The sequence below is a fragment of the Macrobrachium nipponense genome, chromosome 21, assembly GCF_015104395.2.
Source record: "Macrobrachium nipponense isolate FS-2020 chromosome 21, ASM1510439v2, whole genome shotgun sequence".
NCBI lineage: Eukaryota > Metazoa > Arthropoda > Malacostraca > Decapoda > Palaemonidae > Macrobrachium > Macrobrachium nipponense.
Genome location: NC_087212.1, coordinates 24,296,113 through 24,321,358, shown reverse-complemented (window position 1 = coordinate 24,321,358; position 25,246 = coordinate 24,296,113). Strand labels below are relative to the sequence as shown.

At 36.1% G+C, this 25,246-nt stretch overlaps 1 protein-coding gene across 5 annotated transcripts in view; it reads right to left on the bottom strand.

Moving 5' to 3' along the window:
• Positions 1 to 25,246, bottom strand: part of LOC135197847 (dentin sialophosphoprotein-like) — a 76,056-nt gene that overhangs the window by 19,929 nt on the left and 30,881 nt on the right. For 4 of the 5 annotated variants that reach the window (XM_064225028.1, XM_064225026.1, XM_064225029.1 and 1 more), the window contains exons 3-6: positions 5,217 to 5,325; positions 3,566 to 3,733; positions 3,214 to 3,319; positions 99 to 259 (exon numbers count right to left, since the gene is read on the bottom strand). In XM_064225028.1, coding sequence (XP_064081098.1) covers positions 99 to 259; positions 3,214 to 3,319; positions 3,566 to 3,733; positions 5,217 to 5,325 — 544 coding nt within the window. The remainder of the gene's footprint in view (positions 1 to 98; positions 260 to 3,213; positions 3,320 to 3,565; positions 3,734 to 5,216; positions 5,326 to 25,246) is intronic. The other variant, XM_064225030.1, reaches the window with a different exon arrangement.

The following is a 25,246-nucleotide window of genomic DNA, read 5'->3' as shown; positions in this document are numbered from 1 at the left end:
GAAAAATGCTGTTGCCAATGATATTAAAAGGAAAAGAAAAAGTACAAGAAATATTGTTAATTATAGCACACTGTTAACTGGGGAACAGATTTTCTCACCTGTAGGAGGAGGGAGATGAATGAATTCTTCAGTTCCTTCTCATATTCTAGTTCATCCCTTAGGGCCAACTGATTTATGAGAGTTTCTGAATATTGCCGGATAACGAGTTCCAATTCCATGTATGCCTCATTCAATTCTCCTATACTCATGATGTTTAATTCTGTAAACAGTGAGAGAAAAAATATTAAATATAACGATAATTTTAATGGGATTTTTATTCACTCACATGTTAACTTAATATTAACATATACTGTAATATATTAAGTAAATCAGGATACAAAATTTTTATTAAATGTATGAGAAACTACTATAGTACACAAGATGACGGAGTAATTTTTTACACAAGATGAAAGGGTAATTTTCAAGTTCATCTTTGTCTTTTATCTGCAACAGCTACAACCACAAGTTTTCCTCCTTTTTTACCTTTTGTAAATTACAATAACGACAAAAATAAAACTTAGTGATATACAACCCCAAAGTAAGTATATTATAGCAATTAACAGCACCTCAAATGTCAATCAGGTGTGATTTACAGGAAACAATACATCCTTAGTCCAAAATCACACATCCAGTCACTCATCCCTGAATAACATATGGTGCCTACATTATAAAGTTGATTTAAGCAATCCAATAAGGAGTCAATTAATGCTAATAGTATATGAGATATTAAAAAAACTTACTTAGCAGAAATAAAAGGCACAATACTAAATAAAAATATATATAGTACACATACAAACAAATATGTATGTTACAAAACAAATATATATGTTACATATAAAAAACACAATAATATACCAAGATCCATAAATATTGGCTACTCAGTTTTGGTAATGTCATGCCAAAATTGTATAATAGTACAGGGAATTTATCCCAAATGAAAATATGGCATTACTTTTGCTATGAAATTTGAGCAATAAGATAGACATATGTAATATTCACAGTTCACCTCAAGACCAAAAAATGGTCTTTATTATTTCCTTAAGGACTACAAGTTGCCTGATTCTCACAAATTCCTTGGCTCATCCTAAGGGATATTTACAAGATATTCTATGTTATTTCATGTATGTGATGTAGTGCTGATGACATTACTTTTATAACTTAGAGTATCAAGAAGAATTGATGTGTAGTACAGTTAAAATTACTAACATAATTCTTCCTAAATCAAGGGACTGGTCTTGTGGTGTTCTTACACTATCATCAATAACATTTACCCTTCTTATAATTAGCAATTGGTGCATGGTGTTCTTGTCTACATATAGAAAAGGCAATTTCTGTCTGTGTTTGTTATGCACACCCAGACTATGAAAGCTAGGGCTACCAAATTTTTACCATAGACTCCCCTAGCTCCGACGCCCCGGTAGGTATTAGTCAAAATTCTAAATGTGAGGGCTGTCTCTAAGGGGGCCTTAACCCTTCTTTTTCATGCCCCTCATTTTTTTTTTTCAGAATTGACCGCAAACTCTTCGGATTTTTTACAACTTCTTTGGCTTGACAGGATCCCAAGTGATTACTTATACTGAAAGTGATTGCATAATCCACCCTTAGGGGTTATCATCACAGACAGTATGCCCCTTTTTATCCTGAGCAACGCTGGGTACAGCAGCGAGTACTTCATATAATATACAGTAATATGCAAGAGAAAAATGTGATGAAAAAGTATTTCAAGTATTTTTCTGTTGAAATTTATATCTGTGCATATTAAAATGAAAAGTTTGCTGTTATGAAATGTTCAAAAGTTCCTGTTTTATGCTTATATAACATAAAACTTACCATGTACATACCTTTAAATAGAACTAAGAAGTTTTCTGTATTATTTAAAGCACTCTCTTTTCCTGGTGCAATATACTACTCCCTAAGATATTTGACTGAAAAAATTACATTCCAAATATAACACATTACTTGAAATGTATAGTTTATCCCTGAAATGAAAGACTTACAACTGGCCAGTTTCTCACTGCTCTTATGGAAATAATAAATTATATTCAACATCTACATTTTAACCTGGCTCTTTTTTTTCTTACAGAAACAAGTCCTCGGTTTCTTTAATACAGTATATAGAAACACCAATCCACTCAAAGGAAACAGAGGAAAAGTCTTCTATTACACACACCATGCATTTCCATCTACAATAATGGAAAAATGTAATAACTACTATTAATCAACATAAAAATTGTTTCTGGTGGTAGAAGTTCACTTTTGACGTGATTTTGAAGTCAATTACAGCCGTTGGTCCCGTTGCGGAATAACCACTGGTTCCATGCAACGTAAAATCACCATACAAACAAACAAACAACATTAAAATTGCCATTCCCAATTACATAATGTCAGATAGACATTAAACCTACTTTTCTACAATACAGAAGGTTTTCTCTAGTTGATGGTATACCTGTACCACTGAGTTCTTCCACATTACTGTAATACACCACTATCTAAAATGAAAACCATAGCATATCATTCTAAAGCAAACATATCTTCCAGCTCCCAGTAGAACTAAATTCAGTATTCTGTTTACAGTCTGTGCTCTGCTAATTCTGCCACCTACTCTAAAACCCTTCTAATTTTCTCAATTAATCCAAGCCCCATACCATTCTCAAGCCAAGAGCTCCGATTTCATCCTAGGAGCAGTTGTTGCACTTTAAACAATACTGAAGAGTGTTAGCAGCATCTCTCCAGCCCATAGCTGCACCCACTTTTTAGCCTTTTACTTTACATCCATTCCTGCTACCTTTCGTCCATCTGACTGTCCAGCCTCTCTCAACTATCAATTCTTAGTGAAACCATGGAGTTTTCTCCCAATTTCACTTTTTATATCCTTGTACTTCATCTCATTCATTTTAAGAATCTCTTTTATCTTGCTGTCCAACCACTCCAAGTCCCTCTTATCACTCTCATGAGTGTTGAATGGCAAAGTACCTTATTGCTTTTCTTTCAAAAAGGCAGAGGGCAGATGCTGAGGTACCAGGAAGAAAATCTGAATATAATTTAAAATCAACAGTAAAAGAAATGAATAAGGAATACTGATAAAGGTGACATGGTCCTTCTATACAAGAAAAGAAAAGAAAAAAAAACTTTCCTCATATCCCTTGCTGCCGAGATCTTTTTTGTGTAACTTACTTTCAGCATAAAGAGGTGGAGGGAGGGGCTGTGTTATAGGTTCATTTGCATTCACTCCATCTGACGACGCTTCCTCCACGCCCTCATCTTCAGAGGAGCTTCCCTCCTGTAGGCACAAAGTTTATCAACTGACAATCTAACTCCAAAAAACTATGCACTTACAAACAATTAAACTGGTATTATATTGCTTTTCCCGTACACCCAAACATGACCAGTAATTTCAGAATACCTGCCAAACAAATTGTCTTCATATTGTAAATATATCCAGTACAGCATTTCAAGTCACTACATCTATGTTTTGTATTACACTACTCAAACAATAAATGCACCCTCTAAAATTTGAAAGACTTACCTGCATAAGGTCATCAATTTCTTTTATGACTTCCTCAGCACTTTTGACAGGCTCTGCACTAAGACCATTGAGTATCAGGTGATGGAGGTCCAGGTCTTGAGCAACTTCCTCTTCCTCAGCATCGTCCTCAGCAGTTCTTTCACTCTCATCTGCAGGACTTGTCATGGACTGGAAGGATAAATTACTTTGCTATATATATATATACGTATATATATGTATATATATATATATATATATATATATATATATATAATTATATATATATACACATATACATAAATACATACATACACACACACACACACACACACACACACACACACATATATATATATATATATATATATATATATATATATATATATACAAATTAAGTCCCCGGTAGAACGTGAGTGAAACTGGGACTTTGAACAAGTACTTGCGTAGTTTTATTTCTACATTCCCAAGTTCACACCATGGATTTAAGTAGTCTTCAAGCACGCATATATATATATATATATATATATATATATATATATATATATTTTTTTTTTTATACACATGAAAAATGCTTCATGCAAATGAATATCTCCATCGAGCATTATAGTAGCTCATGGTGTATATACGACATCGGTAATTCAAGAAAGATCGTTGTAGTTCCTGTTCTCCTTCTCAACCAACAATCATATTTCAAAGTTTAAACAAAAATTGTTTGGCAGGTAAATATTTCTATTCATGCATTACTCATGTAATACATATCCTTGAAATTAATGCTCAATGTATCCCAGGAATTTTATTGTGTGTTGTGTGTGTGTGTACACTCTGTAACACTGTAGAGCTAGCTGCTCAAAATAACCAACTCTCTCGAGGCATAACTAGTAAGCACATCTATATGGAGCAGAAATGGCATTAGGAGATATAAACATTACGCAATTATGTCAACTATGTGTATGTGTGTGTGCATTAGAGGAGTAATACACAAGTGAAAGCATTTGCCGACAAAAAACCTTTTTAAACTCTTTAAAGGTTCGCAGAAATGTTTTAATCTCTCGAGCTATAAACTTATTTGGAAATGACAAACCAAACTTATTTCAATGCACGTTATATTCTTATCCCTATGTCTAAATATACTTGCATTTCAGAACAAAAAGTAAAACTACCATACGCACACATGAGGTCCAGTTTTAAAAGGATTACAGATAAACCATGCCGGACACATTTAAGCCTTATTTAAGAAAAATTTGGGACAAACTACTATCAATACAAGAAAAGAGGAAAATTCTTTTGCTGCTTTCCTTACTACGCAAGGTCACCAAACATAATAAAACAGTTCCCAGGAACTAGTTTCTTAGGAATAAAATTCTTTGGTGACTGGTAAAAAATTAAGTAGTTACTCGAAAATCTAGATAAGTGTGGACTATTACAACTTTTCAATATAATTTGATTCTTGAAATTGTCATAATATGTTTCAAGGCAAGCCAGAAGTGCATTTTCAATGAAACCTAACACAGTTCACTGGCCAAAGAGTGGGTGCGTTTACGAGTAAGTGCTGAAGGTAACCTTCGTTTCCTTTCCCAAGTATCCTATTCCAAGGCTCAAAATCCACATCTGATCGACTGGAAATCAAGAAAGGATACAAAATCTGATTAGATCCCCGATAAGAAGTACATACCTTTGCCTCATTCAGGTTCAGCACCGGTAGGTACTGCTGGCGAGTGTAAGTCTTGCTCCAGTCAATGGGTAAGATGTTGCCAAAATTGCCCGTAATTGTCCACCACATCCTGTAAAAGACAGAAATTTACTTATGATTATTTAAGCGAAATTCTTAATATGGAAAGTATTATAATCTCTCTAAAAAAAATAAGGAAAGTATTATAATCTCTCTCAAAAATGCGCCGATATGACAGCTACTTTTCAATTTTTATTTACAGAAGATTAGGGAGGAATTTTACGCTCAGTCATAGTATGTGAAAGAAAATGAGTTTTCCAATGTTGCAGAATATTCCTAATCATGGCATTTTGTCACAATGAAAGTCATGGAGTGACTGCACTTTCGTTTTATGGTATAATGAAGAACTACAGTTTGTCAAAATATTTTAAAAGTGTTTCCTAAAACCTACACTCGCACCCTCAAGACGTGAACTTGGTCTCTGATCTCCCAACCTCCCTTTCTCTCAACCTTATTTGTCAGGGATATATATATATTATATATATATATATATAGATATATATATATATATATATATATATATCGAGCTACAATGTCCTTTAATATCTAATTCGCTCTACCTCGGAATTAATATATTTTCATATATGCTTAACCGAAGGGGAATTTTTTTTCTCGATAATAGATTTGCCTGGACCAGGGCGCGAACCTATGGATCCTTTCAAACCCAGGAACGTCAGTGAAGCTTTACCTACTACACCACCGCGGTGGTGTAGTAGGTAAAGCTTCACTGACGTTCCTGGGTTTGAAAGGATCCATAGGTTCGCGCCCTGGTCCAGGCAAATCTATTATCGAGAAAAAAAATTCCCCTTCGGTTAAGCATATATGAAAAATATATTAATTCGAGGTAGAGCGAATTAGATATTAAAGGACATTGTAGCTCGATATATGTATATGAATCACGGAAATGTGGTAGATGATAATAATATACTATAATATTATATATTATATATATATATATATATATAGATATATATATATATATATATATATATATAATGCCCATTAAAACACTCTGGTTAAAGCTAAGGACTATATTTCGGTGGACTAGGTTCCACCCTTATCAAGCTAGTCCACCGAAATATAGTCCTTAGCTTTAAACCAGTCTTTTAATGAGCCTTTTATACTTGAGACGTACCCTGTTTTAACAGATATGTATTATGACACTACGATTCTTTATCACAATCAAATTATTTTTCCACTACTGTTCAAACGCTGGAAGAACGCGTACTACAAAACTTTACATTAAAAGAGTATAACGAAAGGAGAGATCTGTTACAACGAACACTATATAAGTTACAAAATTGTGGGAAAATTTAGTCAATTGGTTATCTGTACATTACACGGGTGTAAGTAACTAAACAGTGATACAAAAACGCCTAAACTGGATGTTATCCATTCACAACCTGGTGTACTCATCCTGAAACAGGCACTGGAAGTGTCACATGTCCTCACAAAATCTGAAGGTCAGTGAAAGGTGTGAGTCCAGAGTGGAAAGGTATCGAGGTCCTAAATGAAGTGCCCATTTAGGACCTCGATACCTTTCCACTCTGGACTCACACCTTTCACTGACCTTCAGATTTTGTGAGGACATGTGACACTTCCAGTGCCTGTTTCAGGATGAGTACACCAGGTTGTGAATGGATAACATCCAGTTTAGGCGTTTTTGTATCACTGTTTAGTTACTTACACCCGTGTAATGTACAGATAACCAATTGACTAAATTTTCCCACAATTTTGTAACTTATATAGTGTTCGTTGTAACAGATCTCTCCTTTCGTTATACTCTTTTAATGTAAAGTTTTGTAGTACGCGTTCTTCCAGCGTTTGAACAGTAGTGGAAAAATAATTTGATTGTGATAAAGAATCGTAGATCAAGAATTTCTCGGTAGCAAGTTGCCAAGCTATATCCAAATGCAATATCTTTCCGATGTGAGGGAGAGGACAGCCAAACTTCATTGAAATAACAAATAAAAAAAACATTTTTTTCTGGAAAGGGTTATTTGCATAAAATTTCGTTTTTTTATTTGCCAGTATTAACTCCAAGGCCAGAAAAAAATATTTCTGAGTCACTGCAGCTGGAAAGTTTCATTGTATGAAAATCTTGCCCACAATTTCACTGCAGCCGGTAAATACAATGTCCTGAAATACAATTCCAATTCAACAGACAAATCATGAATGAGTTGTTTACTTCAAATACATTTTATTCAGAAACAATTCAACACTTCCATGCGTCCGGGAGTGTATACTAATCTTACACAATTAAATAAACGAATGGCGTGCGTATTGATAAATTAACCAGTGGTCCCATACGAGTTCGTGAACTTGACGAAAACCTACCCCTGATACAAATTCATGAGATGTTTGCTGGTATCACATCAGACCCAGTTTTTTTCTTTCTTTTTTTGTCATGTCCCTCGGTAAGGTTAGTTTAGATTAGATTAATACCTCTTGAATAATTTGGGTAAAGGGAAAGGTCCCATGACTCGGTTACATCTTGGAGAAAAAGCTCTCCGGATCAGACATGGGGCAGCTTTTTAAAGTTGAAATATTACTGCAGAATGAAAACTTGCATCTTGTACCGAAAATTTAGGCTGACCATAATAGACGGCAAATGTTGAAAATTTTGCATCACTGTATATGCATGCGAAAGCTTTTAACCCACATTTTCTTGAAATGAATAATAAGTAGGAGAGATGAAATATTCTACTATAAACATTTTATGAAAGCTGACATGACTGAAATTAAACAAAATCATCTTCAAGTACTAAATATATAAATCTCTTTAAAAATGCCATTACTCTAATTACTACCCTATTGGCAGTCTCCTTGCATTTTGATACATTTTTATCTATGTATTAACTTATTTTTCTTTTTAATGAGTGAGATCTCTTCTTTCTGTATTTCAGTTTGCCTAGGATTCGTCTTCTTCATGATATGATGATAATAATTTGCTTTGACATGAAATGTCAAATAAGCAGTGAAATGCTAACAGGTGTTGTAAGGAAATTTCCCGGTTGAAAACAGACATGATCTAGAGCATAAGTCAGCTGACAGGTAAACATTCACTGAAAGAAAATAACCAACGAAAACTCTTTTAAGAGCCTGAGCACTCACTTATACCATTTGGAGGTATAACGCACCAAATAGCTTTATTTATGACGTCATAAATTTGCCCCCGCCGAAGGTGTCGTATGAGGATCTTGGGTGGTTAGCCCCGTCCTTTAACTTGAGAAAGGAAATGAGTATCTATGCACACACACAGACGGGAGGGTCGTCATTATGCAAAACCAACAGCGCTTTTAAAAAGGGAGCGAATGTCTTTATTAGCGAATGCCTCCGGGAGGGAAGAATGTCTTTTAACGGCAGATTCCATTTTTGGAAACTTCTTCTAAAACTCTCTCTCTCTCTCTCTCTCTCTCTCTCTCTCTCTCTGCACAATTTTGCAAGTTCCGAGGTTACTACCTAAAATGAAGTGAATATTTAAATCTAATCTTGGGTAGTATGCGTTAAAGCGCGCGTAAAAACAAAACTTCGTATCTAGGTCTCAAACTACACTTGGGAACCAATCTCTGACAACGACTCTTCCTCTCCCATCCATTCGTCAGCTGAGTTTTCGAGTTGTATTTGGATTCGGGAAATTATCGATTATCCAAACATGACAAGCGCTGCCTCCTCTCCGTCCAAACCAAGATCTTGTGCGAAGGTAGATATACATATATATGAGGAAGGGGAGAGAGAGAGAAAGAGAATTTTATGGCAGGTTTCTGACGAGTCAGTCTTTAAGAGGGATGTAAAATGGTGATAAAGCTAAAATTTTGAGCGTCGTTACCCATCTTGGCTGGCTCTCTCTGGCTCTCTCTCTCTCTCTCTCTCTCTCTCTCTCTCTCTCTCTCTCTCAAAGGGAGAGAAATACGTTTAGGTGACTTTTTACATAATAACTTACCCAAGACAATAACACATTCTACGTAACCAGCAAAACACCTTCAACAGTTTTCGATAAAAGCAGACCCGTAAAAATGATATTTTTATGTCGCGACCGACCGAATACCCGTCTGTGACTCGTGGCCTCAGCTGCATATGGTTCTCAGTTTCGAAGAAATAAAATTTCAGTATCCTATTCATGGTTATTAAATCACGCTAACCTTAACAGATGTCAAAATGCTGACAGAAATGGGTTCATTCTGTCAATGATAATTCCTTTAATCGATGAATACAGCCTCTAAAACAAATATTAATTTCAACCGTATAAGAACGCTCTATTTATACATAACGAGCCATAAAAACGCCGTAAAATACGATCTGCATAATATCCACTTCCCGAGTAAATATGTTTCTCTTTCAGTTCGTAAAAACCTTTCAAGGAAAAAGACTAGAACTAATACTGACGAAAGAACGAACCAATCGACAATACATGAAAACAGTAAACCAATAGTATAAGAATTGAACATTTTGTGATAACCAGAAGTATTAATATAATTCTCCAAAAAAACCATTCGATCCCCGAGAAGAACTAACACCCAATTAAGCCAGAAAACAACACATCCACCCAAGTTCGGACTCCACTAGACAAGTGGATACGCCGTCAAGTGATGGTGAGAAATCGAGACCGATCGTCACACAAGTGGCCCCAAGAATCCACTTGAAGTGTCAAGTGGTAGAGAGCGTGCGCGCCACATAGCTGTTAAGTGTGCAAGTCTATCATTAGCTCAAACAGTTACTCATACATAACCCTTCAATTACTCACGAGAAAATATCAACAAGGATAGCATAGCTATCTCTGGACGTCTAAAACTTGGATAAATAGGCGGCACGGCATTGGTGGGAACCGGTAAGTGAAGAGATGCAGGGCGGGCATCTCAGGGTATTTCGGTTCTGCTGTTGATAGATCGCTGTGTGTACTAGATGAGTAGTAGCCTACTAATAACTCGTGTTATCTCAAGGATGGAGAGAGAGAGAGAAATGTAGGCTTTGGTAATCAACATTCCTGTCAAAAGTTTTTAAGATGACGACTGGGTGAGTCATAGATCTTATATCAATGGCTCAAGGATTTCAAACAATAAAGAACTTCCAAGCAACAAAAATGTATCTTTACTGATCATTGCACTCTCTTTATGTGCTTCACTAAATGCCGTTCAGTGCTATAAATTGGGATTTTAACAAAATTAATACAAGAACTTGGAATAACTCACTCAACACACACACACACACATCCAGAAAAAATGTCTCGTTCAGGATAGTCGAAGCTTTGGGGTTTGTACCTACTTTATAAAATACCACAGTTATTAAGAACTACCTCGACAACAAACAAAGCTTCGACCATCCTGAACGAGACCTTTTTTCGGGATGGACCAAATACGTCAACGTGCCAATCTCAAATCACTTGTAATGGATGGAAAAATGATCCAATGGGATCAGCCAGTTATGGCATACTGATTAGACCAGACGATTCCATAAATGGAACCCCTGAGACTGGAAAGTGTCTGTCTGTTATATTACCTTCACCCCCTGGCCAAACACTCACTTCCTTGCCCAACAACACACACCCTAAATCAGAGTACTGGCATGAGAGAGAGAGAGAGAGAGAGACTTTCAATCACAATCCTCAAAGGAAGAATATAAGAAGTCAATTTGTTGGTATCCTGGTTCTACATATTTGGCACGAGACTTTCAATCACAAACCCGTTTCGTATGAATTCTTTCCACGTTGCCAGAAGTGGTTCGTTCCAAAGGCCAACCTTAAATGGTCTTCCAATCAAGATCTATCAGTTCGGTTCACTGCCTTTGCTGGATTCTAAAATATATCTGCTTTCAGTTGTGTTTGCCTGATCAATTTAAAACGACTAATAAAAAAAATAATTCTTTTTCGCTATTACAGTCTCCTATCATAAGCAAAAGTCAATAATGAAAAGCTTTTAATAGTTTTATTTGCCGTCATTATCTTGCTCATAAACAAAGAAACAGTCAATCGGTGAGAACGAACTCATCACTACAGACTTTATATACTTTATTATATAAAAGAACTAAAATATAGTAAAAAAAATCACTGAAGAAAATGGCTGAGAGAGAGAGAGAGAGAGAGAGAGAGAGAGACGTTTCGAAGAATTCTAGCAATCACAATACCACAATAGCGATCTCGGTATTCATTCAGAGGAACCTCATCATCATTATCTTCCACGGTGAAAAAAAATCGGATTTTTCAAAACCCTCTTATTAACGAAGCTATTCTAGGCATCCAAGTATACGAAAAACGCAATTTAACGATTTTTTGCTTCTAGGTAAATAAACCAAAATCTCTACCTCTTTCTACTAACTCCTCAAACACACACGTGCTATCCATGAAGCCAGTTTTATCTTCTTCTTTTTTTCAATTCCTCCTCGTCTGCAGTCGGCTTGTTGTTATGGCTTTGCATGGAGGTGTCTGCATTTTTTTCTTCTTTCTGGTTCCAAAAAAGGAGAGCCAACTTGCATCATTTATCCACTCAGACGATCTTTGCCATCTACGTCTTTTCAACCTTCAAGACCATTTTTTTTTTATATAAGGACAAAACGTACCTGCACTATGCACTTCGTTTTCCACAGACTTCCATCACAAACATATTTTACAAATTTCTTTACACATGAACCCACACTGTTCGTTTACAGTTCAAGAGGAGAGGACACGGTCTCTGCGCAAGAGTGAAGGGGTGAAAAAGATTCAAAGAACTGCCTCTCCCATATTTCACTGGTGGTGTTTGTGCGACACAAACTGACAACTGCTTCGATAACAGCGAAAAAGCGAGGAGGAAAAAATAAAAGAAAAATGGTTGCTGTGACACCTAACCAAATGTTAACAATTTGGTCCCCAAGTGAAATGTTTTAAACGCAGGCGGAAAATACGGCCTAAAACTTCGGGAAAACTAAATTTTGTGCGAAACGTTTGGCTCCTGGAATGATATAATACGATGACGTTACCAATATACTGAAAAGAATTTTTGTCCAATTCTGTGCATACAAAAAAAAATTTTATAAAGATATATATATATATATATATATATATAGATATATATTATATATAAATATATATATATATATATTATATATATATATAATATATATATATATATATATATATATTATATATATTATATATATATATATGTATATATATATATATATGACCCCGACCTGGGTCGCGTGGGGATTCTTAAGTACTGTGGGTCATGCAGAAATCAAACGCTCAGTGATTAATTTAACACCGGTCTTATATTCTAATGAATTTACACAAGGGCCCGAGTGAAATGAACTTAATATCTATAGTACCGGCGGAATTGAGACCGAGCGAGGAACCGGCAGAGGGCGACGAGGGGAAAGTGCGTCTTTCCCTTCTCTTGACCGACGGCTAACTAACTGACCCTCAAGGAGATGGCTTGGTTTCCTCTCTCCTTAATACCCCCCAGAAACCCCCGATATATTGCTTCTAGGCCATGATTGGGTCTGGCACCTGTCCTTAGGTCTATTGACCAATGGGTGCCAATATAGGTGACGCTAAAGAACCAACGAACTTTTGGGGGGGATGTTTGGGGGGGAGGTGACGCTTTCTTCATCTGAGAGAGAATGACCGTTAACGACCTCATGGCGTCTTCTGAGATGTTCAGATATTCTTGGGAAAGTTGTTTATAAGCCCTCTAGAATGGCTTATCACTCCCTCCCCAAACTCCTTTGCGTCCTCGCAAAGCTATAGTCTCTGCCTTGTCCCATCTCGAGTCTCTTTTCTCAAGGTACTGATTTATCTAAATTCAAATTAACTATCTTAAAGGGGGCCATTTGACGTGTGTACAAACTAAAGGTTACAAGTAAATTGAACACGTCTTACAACATCATAAGATCTTAAAAAAAAATTAGGAACAATCACTCTTTCCTGGAACAGATCAAAACCAAAAAAAAAGAAATCATTCAATAAGTTCAAGTTCATAATCAAAACAAAATGGTGAAAACAAAAAGACAGAAAATTTTACACATTCAGCCACTGCCCTTGGTAATCACGACACATGGCATCCATTTTTAATGACATTGTATCACGTTAATCTATTAAATTTCTTCAAAATAACAAAAACATAATTTAAACATACACAGAACAAAAATAATGCAATGGAATTTTACGAAAATAAAAAAGAATCTTCCTGGAACATCAATGTGCATTTACTACTATCACATAAAAAAAATAAAAAATATAACTAAAGAACCATAGAAATAAATATGGAAATTCAGGCACAAACAAACAAAAATTTCATCATCTGTGAAAATAAAAAAAACTTTACAAGCATTAGTGTAATTTATGAAAGATAAAATAGGATGGAATCGGTGTTGCGACAAATTTAACACAAATAAAAAACAACAAATCAAAATAATAAAATAACGTACATAAGCAACATAACCACATCAAAACAAAATTACACATAAGAATATGATCCACAGGTAATAAAATTTGTTCTGAAAATAATTTGGACAAGTTATATCAAACAACATAAATTCGTGACACATTTCAATCTGATCGAGATAACAAGAAATAAAATAAAAAAAATAAACAACTGGTATGATTCTGAATCCTAGGCAAAGACGTGGGTTGGCATTTACAAACTCTGTTCACTGACCCCTTTCATTTACTTTGAAATAGCATTTACTTATGACATAGGCTCGGGAGCTCGGTCTTGTGCTCTCGGCCGGGCGCCCACTTGCGCACCGATATTTCCCACTGGCTCGTCTCCCAGGTACCCGGCCAACCTCGGGTACGGGATACTGGTTGGTTGGTGTGGTAAACCAAACGTCTTGACGTATACTGCGTGCGACGGTGTTTCTCGCTTTGTGCTTCTAGTACATTTAAGTGGAATACGCCAGTATTTCGATTAATTTCTTTCACATGATATGATCCCAACAGGCAGGTTATATCCACCATCCTATCCATGGGTGGGAGCGTGTATACGCACCCACTAACACAATAATACTTGTATTACCCTGGCGCCGCAGGGAGTGGTCTCACCACATTTAATGCTCACGATAGAATTTAACAAGTACCACTTCGAGTGCCCTAATAAGGGACTTTTCTATGCCATTATTCCTGGCGTAAGGATTTACATAATAAAATGGATGGCTCTTTCAATAAAAAAAATACTTAACAGGTTGCTTTTCCATCGTATTAAACACACGATAGTTACTTACAAATCTAGTTATGTCTCAAAGCAAGCCATCCCCAAAAGAAATGTTCACGGGCTCTTCTAAAAGATCTTTCTATGCCTACATGTCCAGCTTAAGTGCTAACATGATCTATGTGTATATCTGTCTCTACTAAGGCTCGAGGAAGAACGACTTGGGCTCGGATATTAGCGGCCCTTTTCCTATTTCCTTAACATGACGTCTTTCACAATGAAAACACGTTTTTTGATAAATGCACAAAATTCGGGAACTCGTTACTCTCACCATCCACACAAGCCTTAATCTGACTAATCCAAGCTTCAGACACCTGACTTTCAACCAATTCTCGCACACTCCAACCACAAAAATCAACCACACTTTCATTCTCCGGGCATTTATTCTGGAATCCCCCGGACGGAGTTCCACCTGCATTTAACCAGCTACCGCCTCGGGCACTCCCATTCATCTGAGAGTGCTTGCGAATTTCCCGCTTTCTGCGCGTCGCGCTTACGTTTGATTGACTGTCATTGTTCGGTACCGTCGCGACGTTGCTGGCACTATGCCTGCAGTGCCTGTGCCACCAAACGTCACGAGGTTTCTTTTGTCGTTCCTCCCTGCGCCCTGTAGCACGAGTTGTTACTCTTATGATGTTCCTGGAGAGAGCATCCGGCCCCATACCTATTACCTTACCCTGGGACATATTCAATTTTTACGATGTCAAACTCTAAAATTCGCTCGATCCATCGAGCTTGGCGATTTGTAATCTCGCTCTTCTTCAACAGACATGTTAATGGTTGATGATCTGTGAAAATCTTTATTTTGTGTCCCAGCAAAAAATAACGGTGTCTCTCCAGCAACCATAAGACCGCTAAAGCCTCTCGATCGAAGGTACTATAATTATTCTCTGCCCTTTTTAATGCTCGTGATGCAAAACAAACTGGTCTTTCATTACCTTCATCGTCAATCTGGGAGATTACTCATCCTATCGCAATATCACTTGCGACTGTGGTCACAAAAAAAGGACGATCGAACCTCGGATAAGCCAAGAGTTCGTCGCTCATTAGGGCATCTTTTAATTTCTGAAAAGCTTCTTCCTCTTTCTCACCCCATTGGAAATCAGGTTGCTTCCCTAATGCATCTAACGGTCTCGCTATCCGTCCAAAGTTCCTAATGAACTTCCGATAGTAACCCGCGAGTCCGTAGAAGCTGGCTACATCTTTCGCATGTTTTGGTCGTGGAAATTCTTTAATTGCTACAACTTTATTGGCACAAGGCTTAAGACCTTCAGAAGTTACTAGATGCCCCAAAAATTCTACTTCGGCCCGGAAAAACTTTCATTTTTCTAAATTTATTTTCATCCCATGACGTCTTAATGCTTCCAAAACTTGTATCAGGTTACCCTTACGCTCCTCTACAGTAGCACCAACTACAATGAATCATCTAAATATGCAAAAACTCCAATGCTAATTATAGAGGCTAAAACGCGTATCATTACTCGTGAAAAATGAGCTGTAACATTTTTAAATTCAAAGGGAAAGAAATTATATTCATATAGCCGATTATTTGCTATAAAGGCCGTTTTCTCTTTACTTTCATCATCAGGGCAAGCCTTGAGATCCAATGTGGCGAAAAACTTACTCTCCTTTACTTTAAGTAAAAGCACCTCGATCGAGGGCAATGGATAGGCATTATCCTTGGTAATGGCATTAGCTCCGGTATTATTACTTAACTAAAATTATTATTATTTTATTTCATTTTATTTATTTATTTATTTTTTTTTATTTATTCATTTATTTACTTTTCCATTTTTTTTTCTTTCTCTCTTTACCTAACCCGGGGCATTGACCAGTGATCTTAAATGGACTCGTATCATTAGTACTTGAAAAGAATAACAATCTGGTTTAACTACGAGAATCTCAAAGAGGTCAACACCCAGGTAACTACTACTAATAACAATAAATTTAACATTAAACACTATTGGTGGTGTTCTCAGACAACCACTGGCTATTGAGGAGAGGCTCTAGGGGGGGCGGGTTTGGTCTCCTACCCTCAAGGTGGAGGACTTGAAAACCAACAATAAAAATGAACAAAATAAAAATAAAAAAACATCAACAATTTCCAACAACATTAATGGCAAGCAATATCAGTGAATTGGTTACTACTCATTGACTCTAATAAGAACAATTCGTAATTAAATTACTCAAACTGCAATCACAGATAAATCACAAAAGGGTTCAGTTACCACAAATCTGATTAAGAAAAGAAATTGACAAATCACTAGTTGATTTTTTTTACGTTATTCCTGATAAAAACAAAACTTCTCAGACAAATTACTTGAATAACTTAAAAATTCAAATCAAAAGGACATATTCTAATAACACATAACAGACAATAAACTAATCACAAAGCCTTTTGATAATATAATATTTACAAAAAAAAACTTTAAACTACAGTGAATAAAACAAAACCAAAGAAATTTGTTTCATTGCGGGTTGCCCACATTTTCATACCCATACTGTTTAAATTCTTCACAAAGACCCCCACTGACAATTATTCACGCTGGTCAGTAATTACTCTCCTCGTGTCCCTTGTGCCAAGGAAGGATCCCAGCTGACCCTCCTTACTCTCTCCACGTCGCCTTCCCCTTCCTCTTGAGGGGAGGGGAGGAATGTCTTGCTACACTCCCTTGCTGTCGTCAGCCGCCATCCGACGGCTGTCAGCTTTTCTTACTTCTAACAGCTTGGTCTATACCAGACGAAGCTTACAGCTCACACTCCCCCATTCATCCTGAAGGTGAATACCGTCTCCTCAACGTCTAGAGGGGCTAGGGGAAGGAGGAAAGTGCCCATCTCCTTTCGACCCATTCCCGCTCTTGAGGGGGGTGTGCTGTCCTGTAGGGGGAGTCCCCTACTCCGACAGTCTCACTCTGCTACTCTTCGGGGGGGAGAACTGGTATCCCTCCCGCTGCCCAACAGGGTTTCCCCTGTTCTCTTGGGCGCACACAGCTGACTCCAGGCACTCTTCTTTCCCTTTGGCGGGAAAGACTTTTGGAGGCGCTCATTGCTGTCCGCCATCTTTGCTCCGTTCTTTGTCATCGCCGATGGTCTGCGAAGGCACTGCTGATCACTGTGCTGACGATCACCTCCTTCCACTTGCTATTGTAACCAGCGTCTGGCTGGTTTTTATTTGGGAGTGCAAATCTTCTCTCCAAATAATACGGGACAACTTCGTCCTTTCTGTCTTTCCCTCGCTTATACACTGCATACAGTTTTTCTAACCTGTTGGCCGTTTTATGCACAGCACGTGTGTGCGTGTATTCGCCCGTTTCACGATGTCTCGCGCTCGGTATTGTAATATCACACGCCGACTTTCTTCGCTATCCTCCGCTCGTTACCTTGACATTTAGTTACGTGAAGGCAAGCTCACTTTTGCTTAACGTATCACTTCAACCGCGGCCCTTTTGTGTTGTTTCATATGACCGCTCCGTCGTGTATTTTCCGATTATAAAGACACTGAACAATTAGTCACCGAATCTGCACCTCGCAAGACCCACAATCGCTATATTTAACGTTAATTAGCGCTTTGTAGTGTACCCCGCACACCTGACACCAAAATTATGACCCCGACCTGGGTCGCGTGGGATTCTTAAGTTACTGTGGGTCATGCAGAAATCAAACGCTCAGTGATTAATTTAACACCGGTCTTATATTCTAATGAATTTACACAAGGGCCCGAGTGAAATGAACTTAATATCTATAGTACCGGCGGAATTGAGACCGAGCGAGGAACCGGCAGAGGGCGACGAGGGGAAAGTGCGTCTTTCCCTTCTCTTGACCGACGGCTAACTAACTGACCCTCAAGGAGATGGCTTGGTTTCCTCTCTCCTTAATACCCCCAGAAACCCCCGATATATTGCTTCTAGGCCATGATTGGGTCTGGCACCTGTCCTTAGGTCTATTGACCAATGGGTGCCAATATAGGTGACGCTAAAGAACCAACGAACTTTTGGGGGGGATGTTTGGGGGGAGGTGACGCTTTCTTCATCTGAGAGAGAATGACCGTTAACGACCTCATGGCGTCTTCTGAGATGTTCAGATATTCTTGGGAAAGTTGTTTATAAGCCCTCTAGAATGGCTTATATATATATATAATATATATATATATTATATATATGGTATATATATATATATATATATGATATATATATATATATATATGTATATATATATATATATATATATATATATATATATATATATATATATATATGTATATCTATATATAATATATCTATATATATATATATATATGTAATATATTCTATATTGTATATATTATATATATTGTATATATAATTGTATATATATATAATATATTGTATATATATTATATTAATTGTATATATATTATAAAAATCTATTGTATATATATAATATATAAATAATATATAGATCTATATATTGTGTATATATATATATGTATATATATATATATATTTGTATATATATATATCTATATATATATATATATTGCTATATAGATATATAATATATATCTATATATATATATATAATATATATATATATATATATCAGTCGATGCAAGGTGAAGGACAATCCTTTATTCCCATTATTTGTACTTTATTGTCGCGACGTTTCAAGACATAAAAGTCCCATTATCAAGCTAAAAAAAAGATAAAACAAAAGTTAAAATCATAAACTCGGAATACATACTAAAGATTAAAAAGTTTTTTTTTTTTTATAAATATAAAAAGCAAGTACAAGAGTAGGGAGGAGTCAATACCATAAGGTGCTGTAAGCACAGACCGAGTGACAATTCGGGCCGGGTCAGCTTCGACTTGAACTCACGAGAGATACAGAGGTGTTGAGGAAGACTGGGTGTTTAACTGCGGAACAAGTTGTTTAATGAAAAGTGATTCTAAAATAGCTAAATGATGTTCGTTAGGGGATTGGCCTATAATTTTAAAATCTTTGTAATTCAAATCATGTTTACATTTCTTTGTATGCTCGCGTATACATGAAAACTCAGGATTAGTTAATTTGACACCTGTTCTATAACTAACGCCTCGATGAGAATCTAATCTCACTTTGAGTAACCTCCGTGTGGAGCCGACGTACTTCCCTAGATTACATCTAGGGCAATTAAATAAATATACGACTCCTGAGGTCATCAGTGGACTGAGTTTCTCCTTGTGTTTAAACAGAGATCTGATATTCATTGGGTTGCAAGGTATTAGTTTTAATTCAATTGCAGGAAAAAAACTTTCTATTGACAGTTTCAATTCATGGTAGAAATTTTTGTTATGAATAAATGGGACTCTTGCAAACAATCGTAATTTTGGCACTGTTGGCATTTTAATTTTAGGGTGGAAGATATTGTTCAAGAATTTGTACAGGTGTTTATAAAAAAGTTTCGATGGAAAGCAATTGTCAGTGAAATATTGGTGGAGATAGGTTATTTCATTGTGAAAATGATTCCAGTTAGACGTTATGTTAAAAGCCCTATGAAAGAGGGTAGACATGGAGTTTAGTTTAAAATTATAAAAACAGTTGCTATAAAAATTCGATCCCAGGCCGGTAAACGTTTCCTTTCTAAAAACCGTGGTGTTAAAATGATCATCATATCTAAAAACGGTTACATCCAAAAATGGCAGTTTATTTTCCTTTTCATATTCAATTGTGAAATTAATGTTAGGATGTATTTCATTGGCATAATCAAGAAATTTGTCAGCCTGATCTTTATCTCTGAACAGTAAGAAGGTATCATCCACATACCTATTATAAAATAATGGATGGTAGGCCAAAGGACAGTTGTCCAGTATGCGTTCCTCCAGGGAGCACATAAAAATGTTTGCAAAGGTGGGGCCCAAAGGGGATCCCATCGCCATACCATCAACCTGAATGTAGGCTTTGCCATTAAAAACAAAGGCTGTGTCCTGCACAGCGAGCTCGAGCAATTTTCTAAAATCCGTAAGGTTAAAATTATTAAAAGTGGCATCTGGGTCAGTAAAAATACGACTAACAATAATATCAATGGTTTCTTCTACCGGTACATTAGTAAAAAGAGACTCCACATCCATGCTAACCATAAATAAGTCTGAATCCTGGGGTAAGATTTTTTCTTTAAAATGTTCTGAATTCTTACAACTATAGATATTGGTAGTTAATGGTGCTAGGAGAGGCACAAGAAATTTGGCAATTTTGTAATTGGAAGTGGTATAGGAGGTGAGAATAGGCCTCATTGGTATACCTTCTTTATGAATTTTAGGTAACCCATACATCACCCCATATGAGGCACCTGTGCTATATAATGAAGTATAAGTATTTTCACTAATGATTTGAGAGTCTTTAAGGTATTTCAAAAAACGGTTGATTCGGTCTTCTATCTTAAAGATAGCAGAATATTGAGGTTCTCCTGTCTTTTTGAATTTAGATTCATCTCCCAAGATATTTTCCATCTTTTGTATGTATTCGTTTTTATTTAGTATTACAGTACCTTTTCCCTTGTCATTAATTTCACAATTGAATATGAAAAGGAAAATAAACTGCCATTTTTGGATGTAACCGTTTTTAGATATGATGATCATTTTAACACCACGGTTTTTAGAAAGGAAACGTTTACCGGCCTGGGATCGAATTTTTATAGCAACTGTTTTTATAATTTTAAACTAAACTCCATGTCTACCCTCTTTCATAGGGCTTTTAACATAACGTCTAACTGGAATCATTTTCACAATGAAATAACCTATCTCCACCAATATTTCACTGACAATTGCTTTCCATCGAAACTTTTTTATAAACACCTGTACAAATTCTTGAACAATATCTTCCACCCTAAAATTAAAATGCCAACAGTGCCAAAATTACGATTGTTTGCAAGAGTCCCATTTATTCATAACAAAAATTTCTACCATGAATTGAAACTGTCAATAGAAAGTTTTTTTCCTGCAATTGAATTAAAACTAATACCTTGCAACCCAATGAATATCAGATCTCTGTTTAAACACAAGGAGAAACTCAGTCCACTGATGACCTCAGGAGTCGTATATTTATTTAATTGCCCTAGATGTAATCTAGGGAAGTACGTCGGCTCCACACGGAGGTTACTCAAAGTGAGATTAGATTCTCATCGAGGCGTTAGTTATAGAACAGGTGTCAAATTAACTAATCCTGAGTTTTCATGTATACGCGAGCATACAAAGAAATGTAAACATGACTTGAATTACAAAGATTTTAAAATTATAGGCCAATCCCCTAACGAACATCATTTAGCTATTTTAGAATCACTTTTCATTAAACAACTCGTTCCGCAGTTAAACACCCAGTCTTCCTCAACACCTCTGTATCTCTCGTGAGTTCAAGTCGAAGCTGACCCGGCCCGAATTGTCACTCGGTCTGTGCTTACAGCACCTTATGGTATTGACTCCTCCCTACTCTTGTACTTGCTTTTTATATTTGTAAACTTTTTAATCTTTTAGTATGTATTCCGAGTTTATGATTTTAACTTTTGTTTTATCTTTTTTTTTAGCTTGATAATGGGACTTTTATGTCTTGAAACGTCGCGACAATAAAGTACAAATAATGGGAATAAAGGATTGTCCTTCACCTTGCATCGACTGATGTCTACTGGTTGATAGAACCGCCTTCAATTTTAACTATATATATATATATATATATATATATATATATATATATATATATACACGTGTGTATGTGCGTGCAAGACGATCATATATTCCAGATCAATAATTAAAGTCGAAACACTTCTCGATCACAGTAGTTCATTACCTTCCAAGTTACATATAACTCAGGTGAAAAAGCCGAGAACGCTAACAAGGGCCCAGGGGCTAATGAAGCTGCTAATTGGAAGTATGGATGTCCATAGAACCTGACACTCACATACTTTATAAAACAAATAATTTGAAATACCATGACATGAGATGACTTTGCTGGAGGCTATTTGGTAAATGTTAGGCAGAAATTAATAAAATAACTGCGTGTGGTAAAAATAATGAAAAGAATACATTTCGGATATGAAAAGATAATGATATCTATTATTATTATTATTATTATTTTATTATTATTATTATTATTATTATATTATTATTATTATTATTATTATTATTATTATTATTATTATCATTATCTTAAATCGTTAACGGTAGAGCATTTGGAATGGAAGGAAGGCGGTAATGGTTTTGATATCACTCGAACGTTAACAAAATATACTGATAAAAAAAAAAAACAATAATACGTAAAAACATCCCATACATCTAAGCGTTAACAACCGAATGAGAGAAAGTATCGAGTCAATACATATAAAAATAAGGCAAGTAAAAGAATATAAGTAACAGCCTTCGTTTTTGTAACCAGATCCGCTCCACTGACATAAGAGAAGGTTTCTGAGAGATCTCTCCCACCATTATGAAGAAAAAGAAAGAAAAAAATATATACATATGGAATTAAGCGGCTCTCTCTCTCTCTCTCTCTCTCTCTCTCTCTGTATAATATCACCACCTCAACATTCCATTCACCTCTCAGCCCTCATAAACACCTGTACAGACCTCCATTAAACTTCTAAACATCCTTCTTCATAAACATAGGCGCGTTTTCATGCGCCTTCCTCTGTTCACCCAACAGCAGTCTCCGCTGGGTAAATGAAGAAAAGGGTATTCTACATTTCAAAACATCAAGTTCTGTTCAGCATATCATTTTTTATAATGACAATTTCTCACATCCTCCTTTTAACCAGCAGGGTATGTTACATATAATAGTGTCTGAGTTCTCACAGGGACATTCTCTTTATTGTCATCTTAGGTAGGAATCTGATGCCAGTACTATTACAATAATTTTCTTGTGTTTAAACTGCGGTGCTTTCACGAACCCAGAATATGCAATCGCTTATTAACTCCAAAATACATCAGTAATTCGTTTCCTGTTAATAAGCATCACATTTTTCATGCTAATTTCGATAAAGTTTCTATCCCAATATAAGAATAATTTTTATGCCTAAACTAATCAGTTTTTATGCTCATTCTGAAAAAGTTTCCTTAATGTCCAAAATAATCACAGTATCCTAAATAAATTCGTGCAGTCTATTTTTTGAGTCCATACTATAAGTCACATTTAATAGGCTCTGACATTCCAGACATTTAAATGAACCAACAGACGTCCAAAACACAATTCTTTTCTACCAGAAGATGAAGCCATCTACAATGCAGAACACACTAGTTTGTAGTCAATTCAGTTAGGAACTAAGTTTACAGCGGCATACGTCCACGATGTCATTCCTTCTTTTATAGGAGTCGAACGATATTGAGAGATTTCTATTTGGTGTTATCGTCACAGAGGAAACCCCCATGACATTCATGAATTCTTTTCATTGCTACAAAAAAGGCACGAAATTCCTTCCATACTTAAAACGTGACTTCTTTACCTCCCTCTCCCTTCATTCTGAAAGCCCCTTCGAGTGTGAATGAAACAGAACAAAGCAAGTGTAACGCCTGAATAGAGGAGGGGGAGGCTAGAATTTTGCAGTATGAGGCGAACTTTCTTGCTATAAATACTGTACCCAATTATAGGATTATTTTTTAAGCACTAAAAAGCCATTGTTGACTCCGACGATGACAACAACGACAACAGCAACAACAAGAAGGAAATCTAAACAGTTCAGCATTTATTTAGGTCCTCTTCGAAAGCAATAATCATAGTTACAATTTCTGGAAAAATGCACCATTTTAGCCGTTTACTGTGCTGGATGTTAGATGTAATCATTTGCATCGCAAACTGGTGTTACACTTCGTATGTTCTTTAGTACCACATGCATTACTTCGAATTCTGTCCTTTCTTCTGAATTCTGTCCTTTCTTCTGAACAATGATTATTATTCTATTCCTAATCAGATCTTACAGCGTCTTAAAAGCGCAAGTCATTCTTAAAATTAACCAAAAATCCCAATCTCACCGCTAGATGGCACTAATACCCATAGCAGATATAAACAAATATGGTTAAAATGAGTGCATTTATTAATATTAGTAAAATACTGAAATACTTTTATATAAAAATGTAAAGTGCGTGCACGCTCGCGCGCGCGCACGAACACAAAAGATGAACATTATCGTAATAATCTCGTTTCGTTACGGTATTTGGAGAGCTCAAGTGTTCTACTTTCTTCTGAGCTGACCTCTGTTCACTCTGTTCTTCCTTTGCTTCCTCTAAACTCTTAATTGTGCCCACTATTATTCTTTTTCATTCAGTCTACTAATTTTTTTTTTTTAATAATAGGAAGATTGCTAAACTGAAGTTTTTAATATGAACAAAACATTATTACATATCTGCAAACTTACTTGAAACGACGAAATATAATTAAATATTTGTAGATGTGGTTGTATTTATAAGTAATCAAACAGAAAAAAACTGTCAGAGAGAGAGAGAGAGAGAGAGAGAGAGAGAGAGAGAGAGAGAGAGAGAGAGAGAGAGAGAGAGAGTTTGTGGTTTGCGAAATCTAGCCGACCGCTGAAAAATATTTAGTTACAAGATCTTACATTGTATTGTGTTAGTTGTTGTTTTAGAACAACTTATAGCTTATGCTGGCACGGGCTCTTGCTCCTGACATGAATTTCTCATTCAGTGAGATTCTGCTCGAAATTCTCAATTATGAAGATGACGATTACACAAACAACAAAAACAAAAACAAACATGAGTAATAATAAAGCAAGTAAAATAAGCATTTTAGAAATCTCGTAGCAGTTCGGAGTATTCTTCGCATCCTCTTCATTATAGAAAT